Below are 17,916 nucleotides of genomic sequence, written 5' to 3'. Positions count from 1 at the left end.
TCACAACGTCTTTTGAAGAGTACCCGACTGGACTAACTGAGCAACAGCACGGACAAGCAAGTCATGCTCGATAGAGTGGATTCTTGTCTCCAAATCCTCGAGGGAGTCAGACTTGGAGCACTCAACTTCATGAACGAGGATAGGCGCTCCCCTGTCGACCTCAGCGATAACATAGTGCACCATGACGCCAGTCCGGCCATTCTCTAGGGTGCCAGCCTGGCAATCGGCATGAGCACGGGAAATGGCGCCTGCACCGTCGTACTTGCCTATAACAAGACCAGTGAGTATATTGTGGCAGCATGATGTGAGTTAGTTAGTGATGAGAGACACGTACCTGGCAGGGCGGGATGGAGGTTGATGACGGGAATGCCAACAGCCTGGAGAGGGTCAAGGAAGGCCTTGGTGAAGACGTGCATCCAGCCAGCGAGGACAACCATGTGCGGCTTTTCGGCAGCAATCTTATTGCCCAGGTCGGCGTCATAACGAGCCCGAGCCTCGCTGACCTTGTCGGCGTCCTTCTCGCCGGCGGCGTGGTAGCCCTTGTTGACGAGGTTGAAGTACTCAGAGGGCACACCAGCCAACTCGGCGCGCTTGGTAGCGTAGGCCGTCTTGCGGTTGACGATGACTTTGGAGACGCGGGTATTGGGGATCCGCCCATCGGCACAGGCGTCGAGAATGGCCTGCAAGTTGGACCCGTTGCCGGAGGCCATGACGAGAAGCGTAGTTTCGGCCATGGTGATGGTTGACGGCGATGCGGGACACGATGCGGGACACGATGCGAGATGCGATGTAAGGGTTTTCTATGTGGTCTGCATTATCTTTTTCCAGTGGCCCTGTGGAGGGGAGCCGAGATCCTCCGTGGTTCACTGCTGAACGGCTGGTGGATGAGACATTAGAGTAAGCGCCAGACGCCCCGCAAAACTCTGCTACCCAATGCTCCATGGGCAACTTTTCTGTCAGCCAGAAGCAGTTCCGTGATGATTGTGTAACTTATGGTCCTATGCCTCTGGCACTAATTCGTTCAAAAACGTGTCAACACTATGTTAAGCCAGGCGTATATGTACAACGAATTTGGATCATTCGAGACTGAACCCCGCTATTTGCTTCCTTCAATAAACCTGACGCCAAAACAAATTCAATGCAAAGTCTATGCAAATCAATCCCGGGCCAGATCCTTTTGACCTTGACCGTGACGTTAGCTCCAAGGCAAGATCTCATACTGGACCGTAGCCGTCGGCCCAGTCGCCTACCATTGTAGGACTGGGATGGCGTCGTCCTGATGTGAAGCCAACCAAATATTTAAGAAGTCCTGCATCATCCTAACTCTCGGAGTTCAGCTAGAGAATGAGCTGCCTCATCAAAAAGACCACAACGGCCAAAATGCCGCCGTATGAACAGGACCATGGCATTTACGGCCTCGCCATCATTTTTGTGAACAGGGAACGACGTGTGTGCCGAATGACCCGCTATTTCCCGCACAATACTGCTCCAGGAGAGACAATAGAGTGCCCAGAACAGGCCATTGTTCTCCAGCCGAGTACCAAGCACTGTCAGCTCGGCGGCTAACCGTGGCTTTGGCCCGTCGCAAAAGCAGGAGGTGGCTACATCAAATAACAACATTAAGCAGGCTGATAGCAATGCCAAACCCAGCTACCAAGACATTAACCCGTGTGGAGAAGGGAGCAACTGATCCATACTCAGAGCACTTCGTAGCTTCCGAGCAAGCCTTAGAGCTCAAACTCGAACATATTGAGGTTGCTGAAGTGCCCAGGGCAGAACCGTCAGCCTCAACTGTGGTTCCTCCACCGCCGGGCACAGCAATGGTCACGCCATATTGGCCGCCGCTACCGAGGACCGTCACACAGGCATCGTAATTTTCTGAGCACACATCGACGGCAGAGTTGCAGGCGTCGCTATCGGCGTATGAGGTCGGGGCGTACGGGAACGAGAAGTATGAGTTGGAGACGTAGGACGCGATCGCAGTCGGGTTACCGGTAGCTGAGGCCGGTGCTGCTCCGGTACAGACGGCGCTGCGACGAGGTTAGTATAGCGAACACAAGTTCGGGAAGCCACACTCACCCGGAAGGGCAACAAGCAGGGCTGTTATCGGCATCGAGAGCGCATGTCTGTCCGTCCTGGCAGCAAATGTCGCTGAATTGAGCACCGAGGTCCTTCGAGCACTGGAATGTATTAGAGGGACATGAATCAGCCCTCCTGAAGAGAAACGAGGCTGCGGGCACGTAGGACGCTGCGGGTACGTCAGAGGCTGTTAGTGTTGCAGCGGCAAAGACTGCGATAGCTGGGGGCAGCTGGCCCGCAAGCAATGCCAGCGACAGCCAGCCCTGGCGGATCATGATGACGATGTCGGAGGATGGGGTCAAGAGGTCGAAGCGGTGTGTTCAGAAGATGCCAACGGAGTATGTATGGTATGCACTTAGGATGAGGCGAGGGAGATGGATATTTGTGAGTGGCCAAGCAAGAAACAGGGACCATCAGGCGCCGGAGCGGCAGCCGGGGGTGGCTTTTTCCTCTTTACCGTCGCGCGGACTCCGGGTCAGGCAGGGTTCTGGGACGATGTCCGGCGGTGGGGTGGTGATTGAATGCTTGTCTCGCTCTCTCATCCTGTAGCAATGCATGGTTGTGCAGGCCTTGGGCTCCTAGGTCGGCTCAGTCTGGGGCTGACCCGACCTGGATACGGGAGGTGACAAGGCGTGGAATGATGTCATTGGTGGTTGGGCCAGTTGACCGAGCAACCCCGCATCCACAGCCCACCAAGCAACCGCTCCCTGGCCGTCAAATGCCTCCTAGTCAACCCTTAGTTCGTAGGTGGTTCATTAACAAGTGTACTATGTAGTAGACTGCTTGAAGACAAAGTGAATAATATGCATACAAGGGGGCCCTGTTCCGCAGTTAATCATCATCAATGGCCCCGGACGTGGGCCAGGATCTGTCTCAACCGATCAAGTGCCTTCGTTTCTGGCGCTTGGTTGGGGACGGCTTCCCTGGAAGACAGCTCTTCCACCTCGCGCCGAGCCTCCGCCGCCAGCGGCTCCAGGTCGCCCCAAACCTGGTCAGTGTATGAGGAGAGAACGTCGCTCCATTGATGGAGCCAGATGCTTCGTGCCTCGTCAAGGTTCCTGGTCCCTAGGTGGAGCTGCGCATCCTCCGCCGAGGCAGCCGGCTCGCTGAGAAAGTCCGGGGTGAAGTTGAGCATATCGTCCCAACGGGGCTCGAGATGTGTGGAATTAAAGAGGGCTTCTCGAAGCTTGGCCGCCGCCTCGGGAGATAGACCATCGTCATCGGCCGCATCAGTATGAGCTCCCAAGTCAAGCTCATCGTCGTCGGGTCCATCGAGCAGATTGACAACTGCTGCGCCGTCCACCCTCTGTTGCTTGACGAATGATGAATCTCGTTGATATGACTGCTGATGGTGATGCTGTTGCTCAAAGTCCAAAGAAGACCCAGACCCAACAAAATCATTAAACGCCCGAGATGCCGTGCTGGTGTCCAATGATGTTTGCATTCTCATGGAATCGCCCATTCCTGTCCAGTGCAGCCTGTGTGACGATGCCTCCCCTGCCTTTGACGTGTCAAGGTTGCTGAAGCTCGCCGCACCCTTTTCCCCAACTTGCTGGCTGGCTAGGTCAGGGCCACCAGTCACTGCGTTGAGCGCCAACCTCCCGGAAGCTTGGAGGCGGTTGGCGATGGATCTAGAGGCACTGGTAGATGCATGTTTCTCCTTACCCTTGGTATTGTTGGATATTCTGCCATCGCCCTCTCCCGCATTACCCCCAGTCTTATCATGTTCTTCCATGCTGAAAGTCTCTACTGGTCGACGATGTGGGGGAGACGGCTGGTGAGTTTCGTTGTGGCTGGATCGAGGAGAAACGCAGATAGTTTGCACGATACTATATGAACACGGATTTGGAGAGTGGCAGTATTCCGGTAGTCAAGCTAGATTTAAATATAGTTTATTATGCGACTAGCTTCTCGCCGAGGTGAAGAAGCCGGCGAAACTTCCTGCGCATGCATGACAATGGCGGACGAGCGGGTGCGGATCCGGCCGGGTTCTGCTTGTGAGGCCGAGGTCGAGGGAGATAATCGTACGAATGGTAGCAATTCGCACATGCTCGCTTGCCCAGTTAGGGAGCTATCTACAGCAACCGGAAACGGACACCATCCCCCACGTGCCGACCTACCTTCCCTGGCCACCCTCGATCCTCGTAGGCTCGGCTTGAAGGTCACCCGAGCCACTCGGCTGCAAGCCCATTACATTCGATGCGTCAGGCAGCTAGACAAGGCCGGGTTGCGGTGGGTGAGGTGAGGTGAGGTGAGGTGGGCGAGGCGAGGGGTGAGTTGGAGTTGGTTAGGTTCCGAGGTTTTGAGTGGAGGGGGCTTTCCACCCCGCCGTTACCTCTGGCCAGCAGCCCACCTCAGCAAAGGGACAGCTGGGCCAGACGGAGTGGAGCCCGGGAGCACCTCAGTCAGCATGGAATGGATGGAAAAGTTGAGGTGAACCGCCCTCTGAACAGCGGCAGTGGAGGTACCTCCAGCGCCTCGTCCAGGTGGCTCCAGCAGCTCCAGTACCCAGGGCGGGGCACCCAGCAGTCAGTCGTGTGGGAAGCATTGTAGCAGTACCCAAGGCACCGCACCGGAGCGCAGAGCTTCGAGGTACCTCAGGTGTTAACCAAGGATGGACATGCTCTCAGCAGTGCGGTTGGGTACCTTAAGTACTGGACCCAACCAACCACAAAGCACCCACCCGTACCTCACACCTCATCGAGCACACGCACCAACCCCATCACACCTGTCCCGTCCGATCCCAAATCAAACTTGCACCTCACCCTTGGGCCCTGCTGCGTCACATCCCTCGCCCCAAACTCGTCCTCTCGACCATCTCTCGCTCGCCGCGGCATCCCTTGGCCTTCATCCTCGCTCGCCTCTTCCCCTTCCACGCGGTCCTGACCGACATAGCGACCGCCTCTCCGCATCTCCGCCTTGCCGCCTCTCCGCCACTCTGTGTCGTTGCTGCTAGCTGCTGCTGCCCTCGCGCCCGCCGCCCGCCCACTCTCAACCCACCAACGACCGCCTCGAACGCCGGCCGACCTACATCATCCATCACCACCACCTCCAACACCACCCTTCCGCCTCCACCCCGATCGCCGCCCGTTGCCTGCTCCCGCTGAAATACCGGCCGGCGACAACCACATCGACGACGACTACGACTGCCAACGACGACACCGCCCGCCTCTTGCAAAACTAGGCGTGTCCTGCTGTAGCTCTTCTCCCGACCATCTCCTTCCACCTTGCCCACGCAAGCTCCGCCGCTCATCCCCAGCGACCTGCTTTGGCCCATCCCCCTCCCTGGCCCCTCGCCCTCACCAGACTTTCTTTCACCTCTCCTCTTCAATCTCTCTAGATACCCTCCTGCACCCTGTCTAGCCCCCGCTATCGCTGCTCCCCAAAATGGTCGATAGCGAAGCGAACTCCCCCACGTGGAAGTTCACTCAGTATGCTCCCACCACCCCACCTATTGTATCTTGGTCTTCGTCTTGCTAAGCTCATGCTCGCAGGTGCTTTGGTGACAAGGGCGATGTTGAGGACATCACTGAAGGTATGTTCTTTGCCCCTCTCCCGTTTCTTTTTTTACTTGGATGTGCTGACCGCTCCCCCTCTCCTGCTGTAGCCGATATCATCTCAACGGTCGAGTTCGACCATACTGGCAACTATCTCGCCACGGGAGACAAAGGCGGGCGCGTCGTGTTGTTCGAGCGAAACGAGACGGTATGTTCTTCCTCCCAACTGCCCACCTGACTACAACCAGTTTCCGCCACTGACACCATTCCGTCACCATTCCCGTCCCTTCCAACCCTGCCCTGCCCCATGTATCGTCGTCTCTGACATCCCGATAGAAAAAGACTTGCGAGTACAAGTTTCACACCGAGTTCCAATCCCATGAGCCCGAGTTTGACTACCTAAAGTCCCTCGAGATTGAGGAAAAGATCAACAAAATCAAGTGGTGCCGTCGACAAAACTCCTCTCACTACCTACTATCCACCAACGACAAGACCATCAAACTTTGGAAAGTCTTTGAGAAGTCACTCAAAGTCGTGGCCGAAAACAACCTCTCTCACGATGTCACTCCTGGCAGTCTGGCCGGCGGTGGTGGTGCTGCTCGACCCCTCCCAGCCCACCAGTTTCGGAATGCCGCCGATCTAAAGCTGCCTCGCCTCACACATCACGATACCGTCGTCGCCGCCGTGCCGCGCCGAACTTACGCCAACGCCCATGCCTACCACATCAACAGCATTTCTGTGAACAGTGACGGAGAGACCTTCATCAGCAGCGATGATTTGCGCATCAACCTGTGGAACCTCAACATCCAAGACCAGAGCTTTAACATCGTCGACATCAAGCCCGCTAATATGGAGGAGCTGACCGAGGTCATTACAGCCGCCGAGTTCCACCCCATGAGCTGCAACTGGTTCATGTACGCTAGTTCAAAGGGTACAATCAAGCTTGCCGACATGCGAGAGAGTGCCCTATGCGACCAGCACGCGAAATGTTTGTATCCCCAGTCTCGCGTAGGCCTACGATGAGCTAGGAGGGCTCCCGCTGACACATCCCAGTATTTGAGCAAGAGGAGGACCCATCTTCAAGGTCATTCTTTTCCGAAATTATTTCGTCCATCTCCGATGTTCGATTTTCGTACGATGGCCGATATATTCTTTCTCGCGACTACCTCACAGTCAAAATTTGGGATATCAACATGGAGCGACAGCCCGTCAAGACAATACCGATCCACGAGCATCTGCGCCCGCGATTGTGCGACACGTACGAGAACGACAGCATATTTGACAAGTTTGAGGTGGTATTTTCGGGCGATGCCAAGAACGTCATGACGGGCAGCTACAACAACAATTTCATGATTTACCCGTCAGACCCCGACAAGGAGGTCGAGGTCGTTCTCCAAGCCGATAAGTCGGCTTTCAAGGCGAAGAAGGTCGGAGTACCCACCCCCATCAACTCGTCGACGAGCCCGACATCCACCAATGGCAGCAAGAAGGGTGGCTCACGGGCAGGAAGCCCTGGTGGGCAGGGTCAGAGAATGCGGAAGGAGACGGATGCCGATCAGATCGACTTCAACAAGAAGATCCTACACATGAGCTGGCATCCGTTCGAGGATAGCATTGCAATTGCTGCGACAAACAATGTGAGTTGCGAAAAAGTACGGTACCTAGAAGGTTTGCCGCAGCTAACATGTCGATTGCAGCTCTTCGTCTTCTCAGCACTCTAGATTAAGACAAACGGCGTTCATCTTGCAGGTGACTGAGCGTGGGGATTCAAAGGTGACTTGCCTGGATGGAATGCAAATTTGAAAGACCAGGGCGGGCTCCGTGACGCTTGGTGGAAGCTGGACTCGCCCTACTCGAGACAAGACTAAGGCATTACCATGGTGCACAGCGAGGGGTTACGGACCATGCGCAGCCTACTATACTTAGAAGAGACCCAGACCGGCGGCACCGTGTCGACAGGTGCATCGTGGAGACGACGGCAAGGGAAGGGCCCTGACCAGGTCGGAGAGAGGATGGCGTCGTGCCAGTCAGCCTACACGGGCGGATGGACGCGGGAGTAGCGGAGGCGAGTGCATGGGACGGCGTTTGGTCGCCACGTGTAGCTGAAACCACACAAAGAGAAGAGACTATTTGAGAATCAAAGACAAATGCCACTCATATGATGAAAGAGACACCAGATCCAGACGGGATCCAGCTCGACTCCATTGTCACCGGCTTCTGTGTTGGTACGTACCTGGTGTGGCAAGTGCACTCCCTTCTTGGCACGGTCTAGGCCTGGGCCGAGTACCGATCCCTGTTCCGACAGCTCCTATTTTGGTGCATTCTTAGGGAGGTGGGGGCACTTGGGATGCTCGACAGCCAGTGAAATGTCGCTATCAAGGAGCAAGATCCTTGGCCAATCTAAGTGGCGGCGTGACACCGAGCTGGTGCGAGGAAGGCCGCGAAGTAGCAATATTATTTCTCTTGTTCGTCGTCAGCAGAAGGTTCTTGGCGTCACGCTATGTATTCTACCAATGTTGTGCCGATAATTCCATCTTTTCTTATTCGGTCTTGTTGGATTGCGTATCGACCGACAAATACCCATAGCAGCCCTCGGCCAATTCGTTCCTGATACTCGAGGCATGAGCCCAGGTTGCCTTTGACGTACCCTTCTGAACCTACATAGTGAGTCTCGAGTCAATATAACAGTCTGAAGCCACCTTTCCCCCTTTGTTTCAATGGCCCCGCTCAACTACAAAGTCCGAGGGGGACTTCTCCGTACCCAGCTCTGCCACACGAGTTGACACCTATGCACCTTCTCACACTGACGAGTACGTGCACGAAGCTGTGCAGCAGCTGTTCGAATGTAGTCAGGGCCAGTCAGTGGCGGCACGCTGGCGCTACCATGCCTTACGCCCAGGGTGCCACCACAGCCGCTTTTGTAAGCTTGGTGAGAGTGGGCGCGCTAATTAGCGTGTCCTTTTTAGAGCACAGCCGCCCTACGTACCTGCTTCCCTACCTACCTTCCTACCCTATTTACCTGGTTGCATCACCCTTCGCTGGCGCCCTTGTACCTTGTACCTCGTCTCGCTTCATCCGCTCCTCAAACTCATGCCGTCCTCGGCTGACTTGAAACCCAGACAACTTCGACCTGTTGTATCACCGTTCAAAGGGCCACCTCACCCGGCCTCACCTAACCTCTCCGCCGCTGGCCCCGTCCCTACGGGAGCGTCCCCCATGTCGACAACTGCTCTCCGGGAGAGAAAGGCGACCAAGGCTCCAGACATGACCCGCCGCGATGATGCCCATCAGAACGCAATTGAGCTGGAGCTGGAGTCTGGGCCGTCCTCGTTGGCGCAGCGCTTCGCCCGTGAGATGGGCCCTTCTCTGCTTTCCGCGGCGACCATGCTCGGCCTGATATTTGGTGGATGCTGCTCCAACGTACGGTTCCCAGGTGGTCATGAGTTTCTGCCTTGGCTGCGACACAGGCTGACTTCTTACTCGCTCAGGTCTACGCCCTCGAAGCTATTGTGAAGTGAGATGAAACCACCCCGCCCCGGGAACCCCGGGATATCCGGTATTCAGTGCTAATCTGTCACAGTTTTGAGCCCTCAAGTGGCATGTCATCCCTTCAGAATGACCCGCTCGGAAAGAGCTCAGCTGACCATAATCGCAGGCACTCTCCTGACCTTCGTGCAATTCCTCTTTGTAGCCGTTACAGGCTTCATCGCCCAGTTTGACAAGCAAAACCCCTACTTTATTGCCCCCAACAAGGTTCCAATACGTCGCTGGCTTGTCAACATTGTTCTCTTCTTTACCATCAATGTCCTCAACAACCATGCCTTCAGCTACGATATCTCTGTGCCGGTTCACATCATCCTCCGCTCCGGAGGCAGTATCACCACCATGGCCGCTGGGTATCTCTATGGCAAGAGATACACCCGCATGCAGGTCGTAGCCGTTGTTCTGCTGACACTTGGTGTCATCATGGCCGCGTGGTCGGATTCTCAGGCTAAGGCAAGTCACTATCTATCCCGTGTTCCCGAGTTTCATCTATGGCCCTCACGCTAACACGGTGGCCCTTGTATAGGAAGCGAAGGAGAGCAGTGGCCGGCCGGCTTTCGGCACTGGCCTAGTAATCCTTTTCGTTGCTCAAGTGCTCTCGGCCATCATGGGTCTCTACACGGAGGCTACGTACGTTATTTACGGTCCACAGTGGCGGGAGAACTTGTTCTACTCCCACGCGCTTTCCCTGCCGCTTTTCTTACCTTTTTTCCCGTCAATGGCACGTACTCTAGGTCATTTGCTACAGAGCCCGCTCATTCAAATGCCTGGCCTTTTGAGCATAGCCTCTGACTCCATCCCGGTCCCGAGCCAACTCGTCTACCTGGCCATCAACGTCTTGACCCAGTACGCCTGCATTCGTGGCGTCAACCTCCTGGCCGCAGTCTCCACAGCTCTGACTGTAACCATTGTCCTCAACATTCGGAAACTTGTAAGCCTTCTTCTGAGCATCTGGTTATTCGGCAATCGTCTCGCACCTGGTACTATGCTCGGTGCTATCATTGTGTTTAGTGCCGGAGGGTTATACACAATGGGTACGAAACGCAAGGTGGAGGAACCGACTGTGGCCAATGTACGAGAGGGAAAAGCCAGCTGATAGACGATTATACGGGTGCTCATTCAGGCTTATATTTGACACATATAGAACAGCATTGCTTGTGTAGCGGTATACATTCTCGAGCTGTTCCATGCACTCTAATCAATGAGTGAATGAATGTACGAAATAATAGACTTATAGAAGGATATCCACTGGAATGTACGATGAACGGATGAGTGAGTGATATTCGTCACGATATATCGCATTGCGTTCTAGCCGTGCCTTGAATCGAGAACTCTCGGCATTGGGTTGAAGATAATGACAACTCAGCAAATTGGCTCCAGCCATTGCCTATTCGCATCAGTGGGGAATTATGAAAGCTGAACAAACTCCAATCCAATCCAATCTATTAAGCATATATTCCCCTACCAAAATCTGTGTCTATGCCACCTTCACTCCCGTTACGGATGTTAGTGGGCTACATGAGACGCATTGCCGTCCACCTCGTTGCCTCGCATCACCACATAACACTAGTGGTTGAACAGCTGAGCCACTTCTACACCTTACCATCCAAGCCGACACCTGTTTCAGACCCGCCGTGATTAGACCCATCCTCCTCCATCTCCCGGTGTGAGAATGTCATAGCCTCAACCTTTCCGGTCACCTAGCTCGTGAAACTCTTGGTCGACGTGCTCGGATCCTGGTATACCACTTTGGAGCTGACAGAGAACGTTGAGTGCTGGCTCTGGCAGGTCTGGGCGTTTCTCATACAGCCGGCGCGGCGACTGTGAATACCAGAAAGAGATTCTGATGAAAGAAACGCCAATTGGATCTGTATCACGTTAGAAACCCGCCAGGCAATGTTAAACGGCGATTTGTTGAAGGACATCCCATAACTTATAAGCAGCCCAGAACGCGATGAGAGTTCAAGTTATTAGCCCAATTAAGTGACTATGCCAACAAAACCCCTGCGGATGGTTCACGGAGAGCATTGAGTCACCGAAATAAGCGGCACACGAATGCCTCATGGACAGGGCAGAGCTTTGACTAACAGTATAGACTTGTCGCAATGTAAACGCAACCAAAGCAGAGGCCTCTAGACTTGATTAGCTACGAACCGACACACCCAAAACAACAGCCGAGATGACTCACGTCAACGGACGTCCGAATATAAGAGCTCCGAAGTATTGGAAATAGGTCGTACTATGGCGCCAATGATCATGGCGATAATGGAAACTCTAAGAGCTCATAATGTGTTCACCATTTTGGCCCGCGTGCCGCCAACACAGAGCTGAGCAAAACCCAAATTTTCAAGCTATCTTACCAGTTGTCGTTCAGGGTGCAGTGGCGATGATGCCCTTCCTGTCGGCATCCCACATTGTAGTATCGTTGAACTGGTCATCGGCTATGATGACAATCATGATTCCCGCATCGTAAACATTGAAGCGCAGAAGCTATTTAGTCGACTTCTCAAAAAAGAAAAAGAAGTTGAGCAGCCGAGGCGTCATAGGCTCACAAAGCCATACCATACGCAAGAATTCTCCATAGCAATCATAGAATTTCTGGTATAATGAATCAGCCTTGGGCGCGGAGCATGGTCGTCTAAGCTGAACTAACCTGGAGGAGATCCATGGCGGACGATTGCTGTGCAACGAAAACTAATTGAGGATGCGCACATGAACAGCGATAACTACTTCCCCGCTGCCATGATTCCCGTCGCCCAGCTAAAAATGAAGACTGAAGGCAGTGTTGTGGACGACTCTCCGGTGGGAGTGCGCCCGACAGTAGAATCGCGGTGGGCTGATCAGCTCTCCCCGCCCAGCTGTTACCACCTCAGAGTCCTGACTCTCCCCCAAGTCTCCAAGCTTCGCTGCGCAGCGGGGTGCAGATCGTCGTCTCTTTAGAAGTTCAGAGGCGTCAGTCTTGGGCAGCCACGTAGAGCCAGCGCCCACCGGGATGGAACCCCATCACTTTGCGAGAGTCTCCGGTGGGAGCATCCCACCATACATCATCTGTCAGTGGTTCGGATCAGGACATGATTCCCACCGGGACTGAGGTTTGATGCTTGATAGATGTGTTTGGTACGAGTGGGCCGTCTCCCACCGGGCGTGTGATGCATCTGACGGGCCATATGAAGGTATTTGTTGAAGCCCCCAAACGCCCAGAATGCTCACCGGAGACCATTTGAAGCACGGGAATGGCTCAGTCCATCTCAACTCATTCACGAGGCCTCAAAACACTCTGCAACGTATCTCCTAGCCATGGCGCATCCGCAAGTTGCCTTCCGTGAGACGACCTTTACAGGCAAATCGCTACTTTCGACCCGGCGAGCAACCGTCTCACGCTCCACCGTTCGCGCTCAGCTCGAACAAATTCGATCTACAGGTCGGTATGAATGCTTCACACTCAAATGGCATTCCATCTACGAAGACAAGTCCATGTGGCCTGTGCCCTTCCATCTTTTCTGGGACAGTGACATTGCGAAATGGATCGAAGGCGCGTGCTACTTCTTGGCCGACGAGTACGACGCCGAGATCGACAGCACAATTCGCGAATTCGTCGATATGATCAGAGGAGCGCAGCAAGAAGATGGTTACTTGAACGTGCACTACACTGTCATTGAACCCGGGAAGTGCTGGTCGAACCTCCGGGATATGCATGAACTGTAAGCGGCGAGCAGTCTTGTGTGGGACATTGTTACTGACTGGGATTGCGACAGTTACAACGCTGGCCATCTGATCGAGGCTGCGATTGCTCACAGGGATTATTATCGCAACGACCTGTTGATAGCGCCCATCCAAAAGTATGTCAGTCTTATCGGGAAGCAGTTTGGCCCCCGGCCAGATCAGATCCATGGCTACCCAGGCCACCCGGAGATCGAACTCGCCCTTTTCCGCCTCTACTCGGCTACTGGAAGCGTTGAAGCCTTTGAGCTTGCCCAGTACTTCTTGACCGAACGCGGGAACCCCAAAGGGCAAGATGGGAAGCATTACTATGATTGGGAGATGGAGAAGAGAGGTGACGGACCCTGGCTGCGGCCTGACGCATATCCCGAGAACCGCACCTATTGGTACTGCCAGGCCCATGCGCCCATCATCGAGCAGCCTACCATCGAGGGTCATTCAGTTCGAGCTGTGTACCTCCTTACTGCCGTTGCCGACATGATATACCTCTCTACGGCTGACGATCGACTGTTGCCTGACTCCAAGGCCTGGTCCCAGTCACTCCATAGACTCTGGGACAACATGGTCGAAAAGAAGATGTACCTAACTGGAGGTATCGGGGCCATCAAGCAATGGGAGGGTTTTGGGATCGATTACTTTCTCCCCCAGGGCACCGATGAGGGAGGTTGCTACGCGGAAACGTGCGCCTCCATCGCTGTAATGATGCTCGCCGAACGCCTCTTGCACCTTGACTTGGATGGCCACTACGCCGACATCATGGAGTTGTGCCTGTACAACAACATCATGACATCCATGAGCCTTGACGGCAAGACCTTTACGTATGCGAACCAGTTAGCGAGCTCCGAGGCTGACAAGAGCGAACGCCATGAGTGGTTCTGGTGCGCGTGCTGCCCACCGAACGTATCCCGACTGTTCGGTAGCCTGGGCGGATATATCTGGGACTATGGCGCCGAAGGAGAGGGTGCATTCGTCAACGTGCACTTGTACACTGGTGCCAAGGTTACATTCGATGTCAACGGAGGGTCTGTCATCTTGGAGCAGAAGTCGAACTGGCCGTGGGAGGGCAACATCTTGTTCAAACTTGCCGCCCCCTTGCCAGTGGCGATTCGTCTAAGGCTGCCGGCCTGGTCGAATGGGTCATTTATCCTGACACCTTCTCCCCAATCGGGCACCGTGGAAGTGAAGAAGGGCTACGTCTACCTCGACCCCACGTATACCACGGAAAACCCATCCTTCTCCTTGCAAGTCGGAGGGTTTGAGCCACGATACTTAACGCCGCACCGATACGCGAACCAGCGAACATTGACGCTGGCCCGTGGCCCAATCGTGTACTGCGTTGAGGACGTCGACAACTCAGGCGAGAATAACCACTTTAAGGATACGTACTTGAAGGCAGACTCGCATGTTTCCGAGCAAAAGTGCACGGATGAGCAGACCGGCGAGGAATACGTAGCCCTGCAAAGCGTTGGTTGGAACCGCCCAGAGACGAGCGGAGCCTCTTCGGCGGCCGGGGAGACAGCCGGTGAAGCGAGAGAGTTGGTTTTTATACCTTACTACTTTAGAGCCAACAGAGGAGGAGGGGGGCAAATGAGGGTTGGTCTGTTGAACGGGGGCGACGCATCTGGCATCGTGTTCCCAGAGCGAGGAGTGGATTCCTGAGCCCACTCGGGCCGCAGCCCATCCAGGAGAATCGCTTTAGACAGGGCGGACGAAAGTGTAGAGAGCAAGTTCTAAGGGAAGGCAGAGATAAAGACGGACTTAACAGAGACATTTCAACCGTACTAAAGCCTCATGACAAGTTTCTCTGGCGATGGAAACCGTTGATATTGACAGATCACTAAGGGTTAACCTAACTTGGGGTTCATACCAGTCAGGAAACGCATTCCCGAAAACTGGTGTTATTTGCGAGAACATGGCCGGAAGCGTTTTCGTAATGTAACAAATCTCGGTTTTTGCTGGGATCAGTTGTAGATGACAGGGCTGACTATCTGTGCCTGTCCCAGGGAGATACTCTGCAAACAGCTCCGTAATTAGTCGCAGTCTTCCATCGTTCGGCCGAATGCCCTTGAAGGGAGCCGCAGTGAGGAGGGGGGTATTTCTTTTCCCCTATTCCTTGCCTCCTTTTACCCAGCTCCCTGGAAGCAACGTGTGCCAGTGTCAGAATCCAACCCAGCGGTCAGGGATCTGGGCTGTGGTGTGTGTCTGGGTATTTGACCAACGCCCGCTGAGAGCGTCTTGGGAATCCAGTGAGACGATGTTGGGCTGAGAAGTAAGCCCACATGGATGTAACACGAACCAGGATCTTGACAGCAAGCTCTCCACACGCTCGCCCGATCCCCCAGTCGGGATGGCGAAGCATCAGGGGTCTTGACAGAAGCGACTCGAGACTCGCTGGAGTCGTTGGACAGGGCTGCAGACGTCGCCGTCGTTGGCCCCCGCCCCCGGAATCCTGCCCCATGATATGTATGATCCTTCCCCGGAGAACCCCGCAGATCCGTTGATTCATTTCGACCCACTCATCTCGTTGGTGCGCATCGAGCGTCCCGCGTGGCGTGGCTGCGGAGGGCTGCACGGGAGTGGCTTCTCCGACCATTCAGCCTGTGCGAGCGACCAGCAACGCCGTGTAGGGTGGTTTTGACGTGCCTCTTATGGTGCGCTTGGGGTTGCTTTGGGATGCATCCTGTTGCAAATCAGGCAAAATTGAGTTTCACATCCCGCAGCTGTCACCATGGGGGGGGGGGGGCTCATTGATCGTCCTCCCATATATACCTTACCCGGGTCCGAGTAGGCCAAGTTTGGCCTCTGTATACCGGTTTTCGTAAATCTGCTTGCTCGTCCGACAGTCCAACAGTTCGAGAGTCCGACTCCATCATGTCCGACGTCGACTTGACCGTCTATTTCCAGTCCAGCTGGGCTATTCTCAGTACCATTGGAATAGGAAATGTTCTCTTCGGCCTAACAGTTATTGGCATCACCAGCCTCTCGGCCGTCTCCCTCATCCCCATCGTCGTGTCCGCCGCGGGAGCCATTGCAAATGGGCTGTGTTACTATTACAATTTTGGTGACTATCCTGTCGTCAACTCGGCCGCCGCTTCGGCGGTTGCAGACATCATGTGGATGGTATGCTTGAGCGTCGACCTCGGCGCCGCTTCCTCTTTCACTTTGCTAAGTCTCGAGTTGTCTAGGTTCAAGAGGCGGGCATTTCTTTCTACAGTTACGCCATCTTGGTGCGCATACTGCGCAACCGCGACCGCTTGGTCTTCATTGCCATATTCTGGTTCCTCATCATTGTCATTTTTGTCCTCAGAATCTTCATCCTCATTTCTCGGGTCAGGGTCATTCTCGCTGGTCGAGCAATCTTAAGGACCACCATAAACGGGCTCCACATCGGCTACTTCGTCTCCATTGCCCTAGTAGAATGCCTCAGCGCCTACTTCCTGTTGAAGAAGTTTACGACGGCCAAGAAGATCTCCCAGGAGGTTTCCTTGAGGTCTACCCTCTTCCAGCATCTCATGCGAAGCACTGAGATCCGACTGGCCACCCTGGCCATCATCGGCATAACAAGAGCCGTCACTTACTTTTTCCAGCCATCTGTGCAAAAGGCCACAACCCTCACAAGCCAGATTGATCACTTCTTCTATACATTGGAGTGCCTCTTCCCTGTTATGATCTTGTCAGTTCCTTCGTCGCCCTGCCATCCAACCATCTCCTTGTAAAATTCTAACTGAGATTCTCAGTATCGATATCCTCGCCTCCAAGTTGGCACTCTCTAGCAATAACAGCAACCACGCTAATAACAATCACAACAACCCTGATAGTTCATCGTTTCGACTGGCGAACCGGCGACCGTCTCGACACGAAAGACTATATTCGTCGGGTGGAAATGATCCACCGCCATTCTCGGTCTGGGACGGAGTTCAAGATGATGGGTGTCACCCAGAGGTAGACAGTGTCAATTCGTCGTCATCATCAAAACAGGAAATACTCGAGAGACAGGTCCAGTGTATGGAACCAACAACAGAAAGCACTGGTATTAAGAAGACAGTTGAGATTAGTATTCATCACGGGAACCGAGGTGCTTCGGAGTCGTCCGAGGCGGCCAAACTGCCAGCTTAAAATGAAGAAGTCCGGAGTTTTTTAGGGTCAAGGAGGGCGCTGGACTGGCTGGCCAGGTGGTCGGCCAGGCGCTTCGGAAGTCTGTTCTTCAAACAGTTTCTGGTGACTATCTCATCATGAATGGTAATTTATGAGCTCAAAGCGGCTACGAAGCATACAATGTGAACAAGGATATCGAGCGGTCGTGTCGAAAGATAGGCCACACAGGGTGTGTGCTGATGACATCCAAGCTGTGTCCTAACATAACGGTAGCACGTATTCTATAAGTGAATAAGGAAAATTTCCTCCAGACGCAGCCCAAACGTTACCTTTTCAAGTGCCGAAGGTGGGTAGCATGTAGGGGTGAGGCGCAAAAAATGCAACTAGGCAAAACCGGTTGATATCAAGTCACTGCCTCCAAAGGACATGCAAGTCATGCTACTGCCTCGAACATACCCTGCCCTCGTCTCTCTGGATAATTCGCTGTGTGATCTTGGTTGTGTAACCTTAGCTAGCCAGAGACAGGCAAAGTCGCGAAGGACGGCATCTGTTTTAGGATTTATTCCCGCTCAGCTTAATAAACGCTGGAAGAGCATTACTCGAGCTAAAACGGACGCTATCTCTTCTGGATAGGACCAGTCAAAATAACTGTGTTTCAAAATAACGGTGTTCTAGAAGTCCTGAATGCCCAAGCGGAGATTTCTTCTCACCCTCACATATCCGGACGGTCACTTGCGCTCGAGTTGGTAATAACCTTGTTCCATATGATGGGTTAGGGGGGGAAGACACCGGTGACCATGGGGATTAAAGGCTATGTCAAGAATATTGTAAGAATATTTGATGTACAATATTTAGGTATTTGTCGCATGAAATTGTACACTAAGGTTTTTAGAATTAATTTTCCGTCAAGTCTTTGTCCAAGTAAGCTTGGAAGCGCACGCGACAGCCACTCAGAGTACACAGACAGACCTCGTAATGCACG

General features: G+C 54.0%; 9 protein-coding genes across 9 annotated transcripts; 3 read left to right on the top strand and 6 right to left on the bottom strand.

Annotated features, from left to right (window-relative positions):
• Positions 1-734, bottom strand: BGZ61DRAFT_340290 (formyl transferase; the record flags this gene model as incomplete). The annotated part of the gene is made up of 2 exons (XM_046239297.1): positions 1-266; positions 335-734. 2 exons carry the CDS (start codon positions 732-734, stop codon positions 1-3), a joined length of 666 nt encoding a protein of 221 aa, XP_046110162.1.
• Positions 735-1,606: 872 nt separating this feature from the next.
• BGZ61DRAFT_526467 (uncharacterized protein) lies at positions 1,607-2,354 on the bottom strand (the record flags this gene model as incomplete). Its single annotated transcript, XM_046252958.1, has 2 exons — positions 1,607-2,030; positions 2,080-2,354. The coding sequence occupies 2 exons, from the start codon at positions 2,352-2,354 to the stop codon at positions 1,607-1,609; spliced, it is 699 nt and encodes a 232-aa protein (XP_046110161.1).
• Positions 2,355-2,755: 401 nt separating this feature from the next.
• On the bottom strand, positions 2,756-3,983 carry BGZ61DRAFT_440121 (uncharacterized protein). Its single transcript, XM_046244445.1, has one exon. It carries the CDS (start codon positions 3,812-3,814, stop codon positions 2,921-2,923), a length of 894 nt encoding a protein of 297 aa, XP_046110160.1. The 5' UTR covers positions 3,815-3,983; the 3' UTR covers positions 2,756-2,920.
• A 785-nt stretch (positions 3,984-4,768) lies between these two features.
• Positions 4,769-5,653, bottom strand: BGZ61DRAFT_77538 (uncharacterized protein). Its single transcript, XM_046257083.1, has one exon. The coding sequence runs from the start codon at positions 5,354-5,356 to the stop codon at positions 4,862-4,864; it is 495 nt and encodes a 164-aa protein (XP_046110159.1). The 5' UTR covers positions 5,357-5,653; the 3' UTR covers positions 4,769-4,861.
• BGZ61DRAFT_489389 (UAA transporter family-domain-containing protein) lies at positions 5,467-10,215 on the top strand (the record flags this gene model as incomplete). The annotated part of the gene is made up of 9 exons (XM_046250210.1): positions 5,467-5,510; positions 5,574-5,614; positions 5,687-5,784; positions 5,913-6,584; positions 6,644-7,279; positions 8,817-8,996; positions 9,065-9,090; positions 9,209-9,576; positions 9,650-10,215. The coding sequence occupies 9 exons, from the start codon at positions 5,467-5,469 to the stop codon at positions 10,213-10,215; spliced, it is 2,631 nt and encodes an 876-aa protein (XP_046110158.1).
• A 334-nt stretch (positions 10,216-10,549) lies between these two features.
• BGZ61DRAFT_583368 (uncharacterized protein) lies at positions 10,550-10,987 on the bottom strand (the record flags this gene model as incomplete). Its single annotated transcript, XM_046256319.1, has 1 exon — positions 10,550-10,987. A coding segment is annotated over one exon (185 nt), but the record flags the coding sequence as incomplete, so codon positions are not given.
• A 502-nt stretch (positions 10,988-11,489) lies between these two features.
• On the bottom strand, positions 11,490-11,787 carry BGZ61DRAFT_526463 (uncharacterized protein; the record flags this gene model as incomplete). Its single annotated transcript, XM_046252957.1, has 3 exons — positions 11,490-11,609; positions 11,682-11,717; positions 11,773-11,787. The coding sequence occupies 3 exons, from the start codon at positions 11,785-11,787 to the stop codon at positions 11,490-11,492; spliced, it is 171 nt and encodes a 56-aa protein (XP_046110156.1).
• Positions 11,788-12,416: 629 nt separating this feature from the next.
• On the top strand, positions 12,417-14,498 carry BGZ61DRAFT_340204 (uncharacterized protein; the record flags this gene model as incomplete). Its single annotated transcript, XM_046239289.1, has 2 exons — positions 12,417-12,820; positions 12,875-14,498. The coding sequence occupies 2 exons, from the start codon at positions 12,417-12,419 to the stop codon at positions 14,496-14,498; spliced, it is 2,028 nt and encodes a 675-aa protein (XP_046110155.1).
• A 1,212-nt stretch (positions 14,499-15,710) lies between these two features.
• On the top strand, positions 15,711-16,955 carry BGZ61DRAFT_526461 (uncharacterized protein; the record flags this gene model as incomplete). Its single annotated transcript, XM_046252956.1, has 3 exons — positions 15,711-15,959; positions 16,025-16,512; positions 16,577-16,955. The coding sequence occupies 3 exons, from the start codon at positions 15,711-15,713 to the stop codon at positions 16,953-16,955; spliced, it is 1,116 nt and encodes a 371-aa protein (XP_046110154.1).
• Positions 16,956-17,916: the final 961 nt, after the last annotated feature.

Source organism: Ilyonectria robusta (assembly GCF_021365365.1).
Source record: "Ilyonectria robusta strain PMI_751 chromosome Unknown BGZ61scaffold_2, whole genome shotgun sequence".
Classification (NCBI taxonomy): domain Eukaryota; kingdom Fungi; phylum Ascomycota; class Sordariomycetes; order Hypocreales; family Nectriaceae; genus Ilyonectria; species Ilyonectria robusta.
Note: the sequence above shows the minus strand (reverse complement) of the source record. Positions and strands in the feature narration are given on the sequence as shown.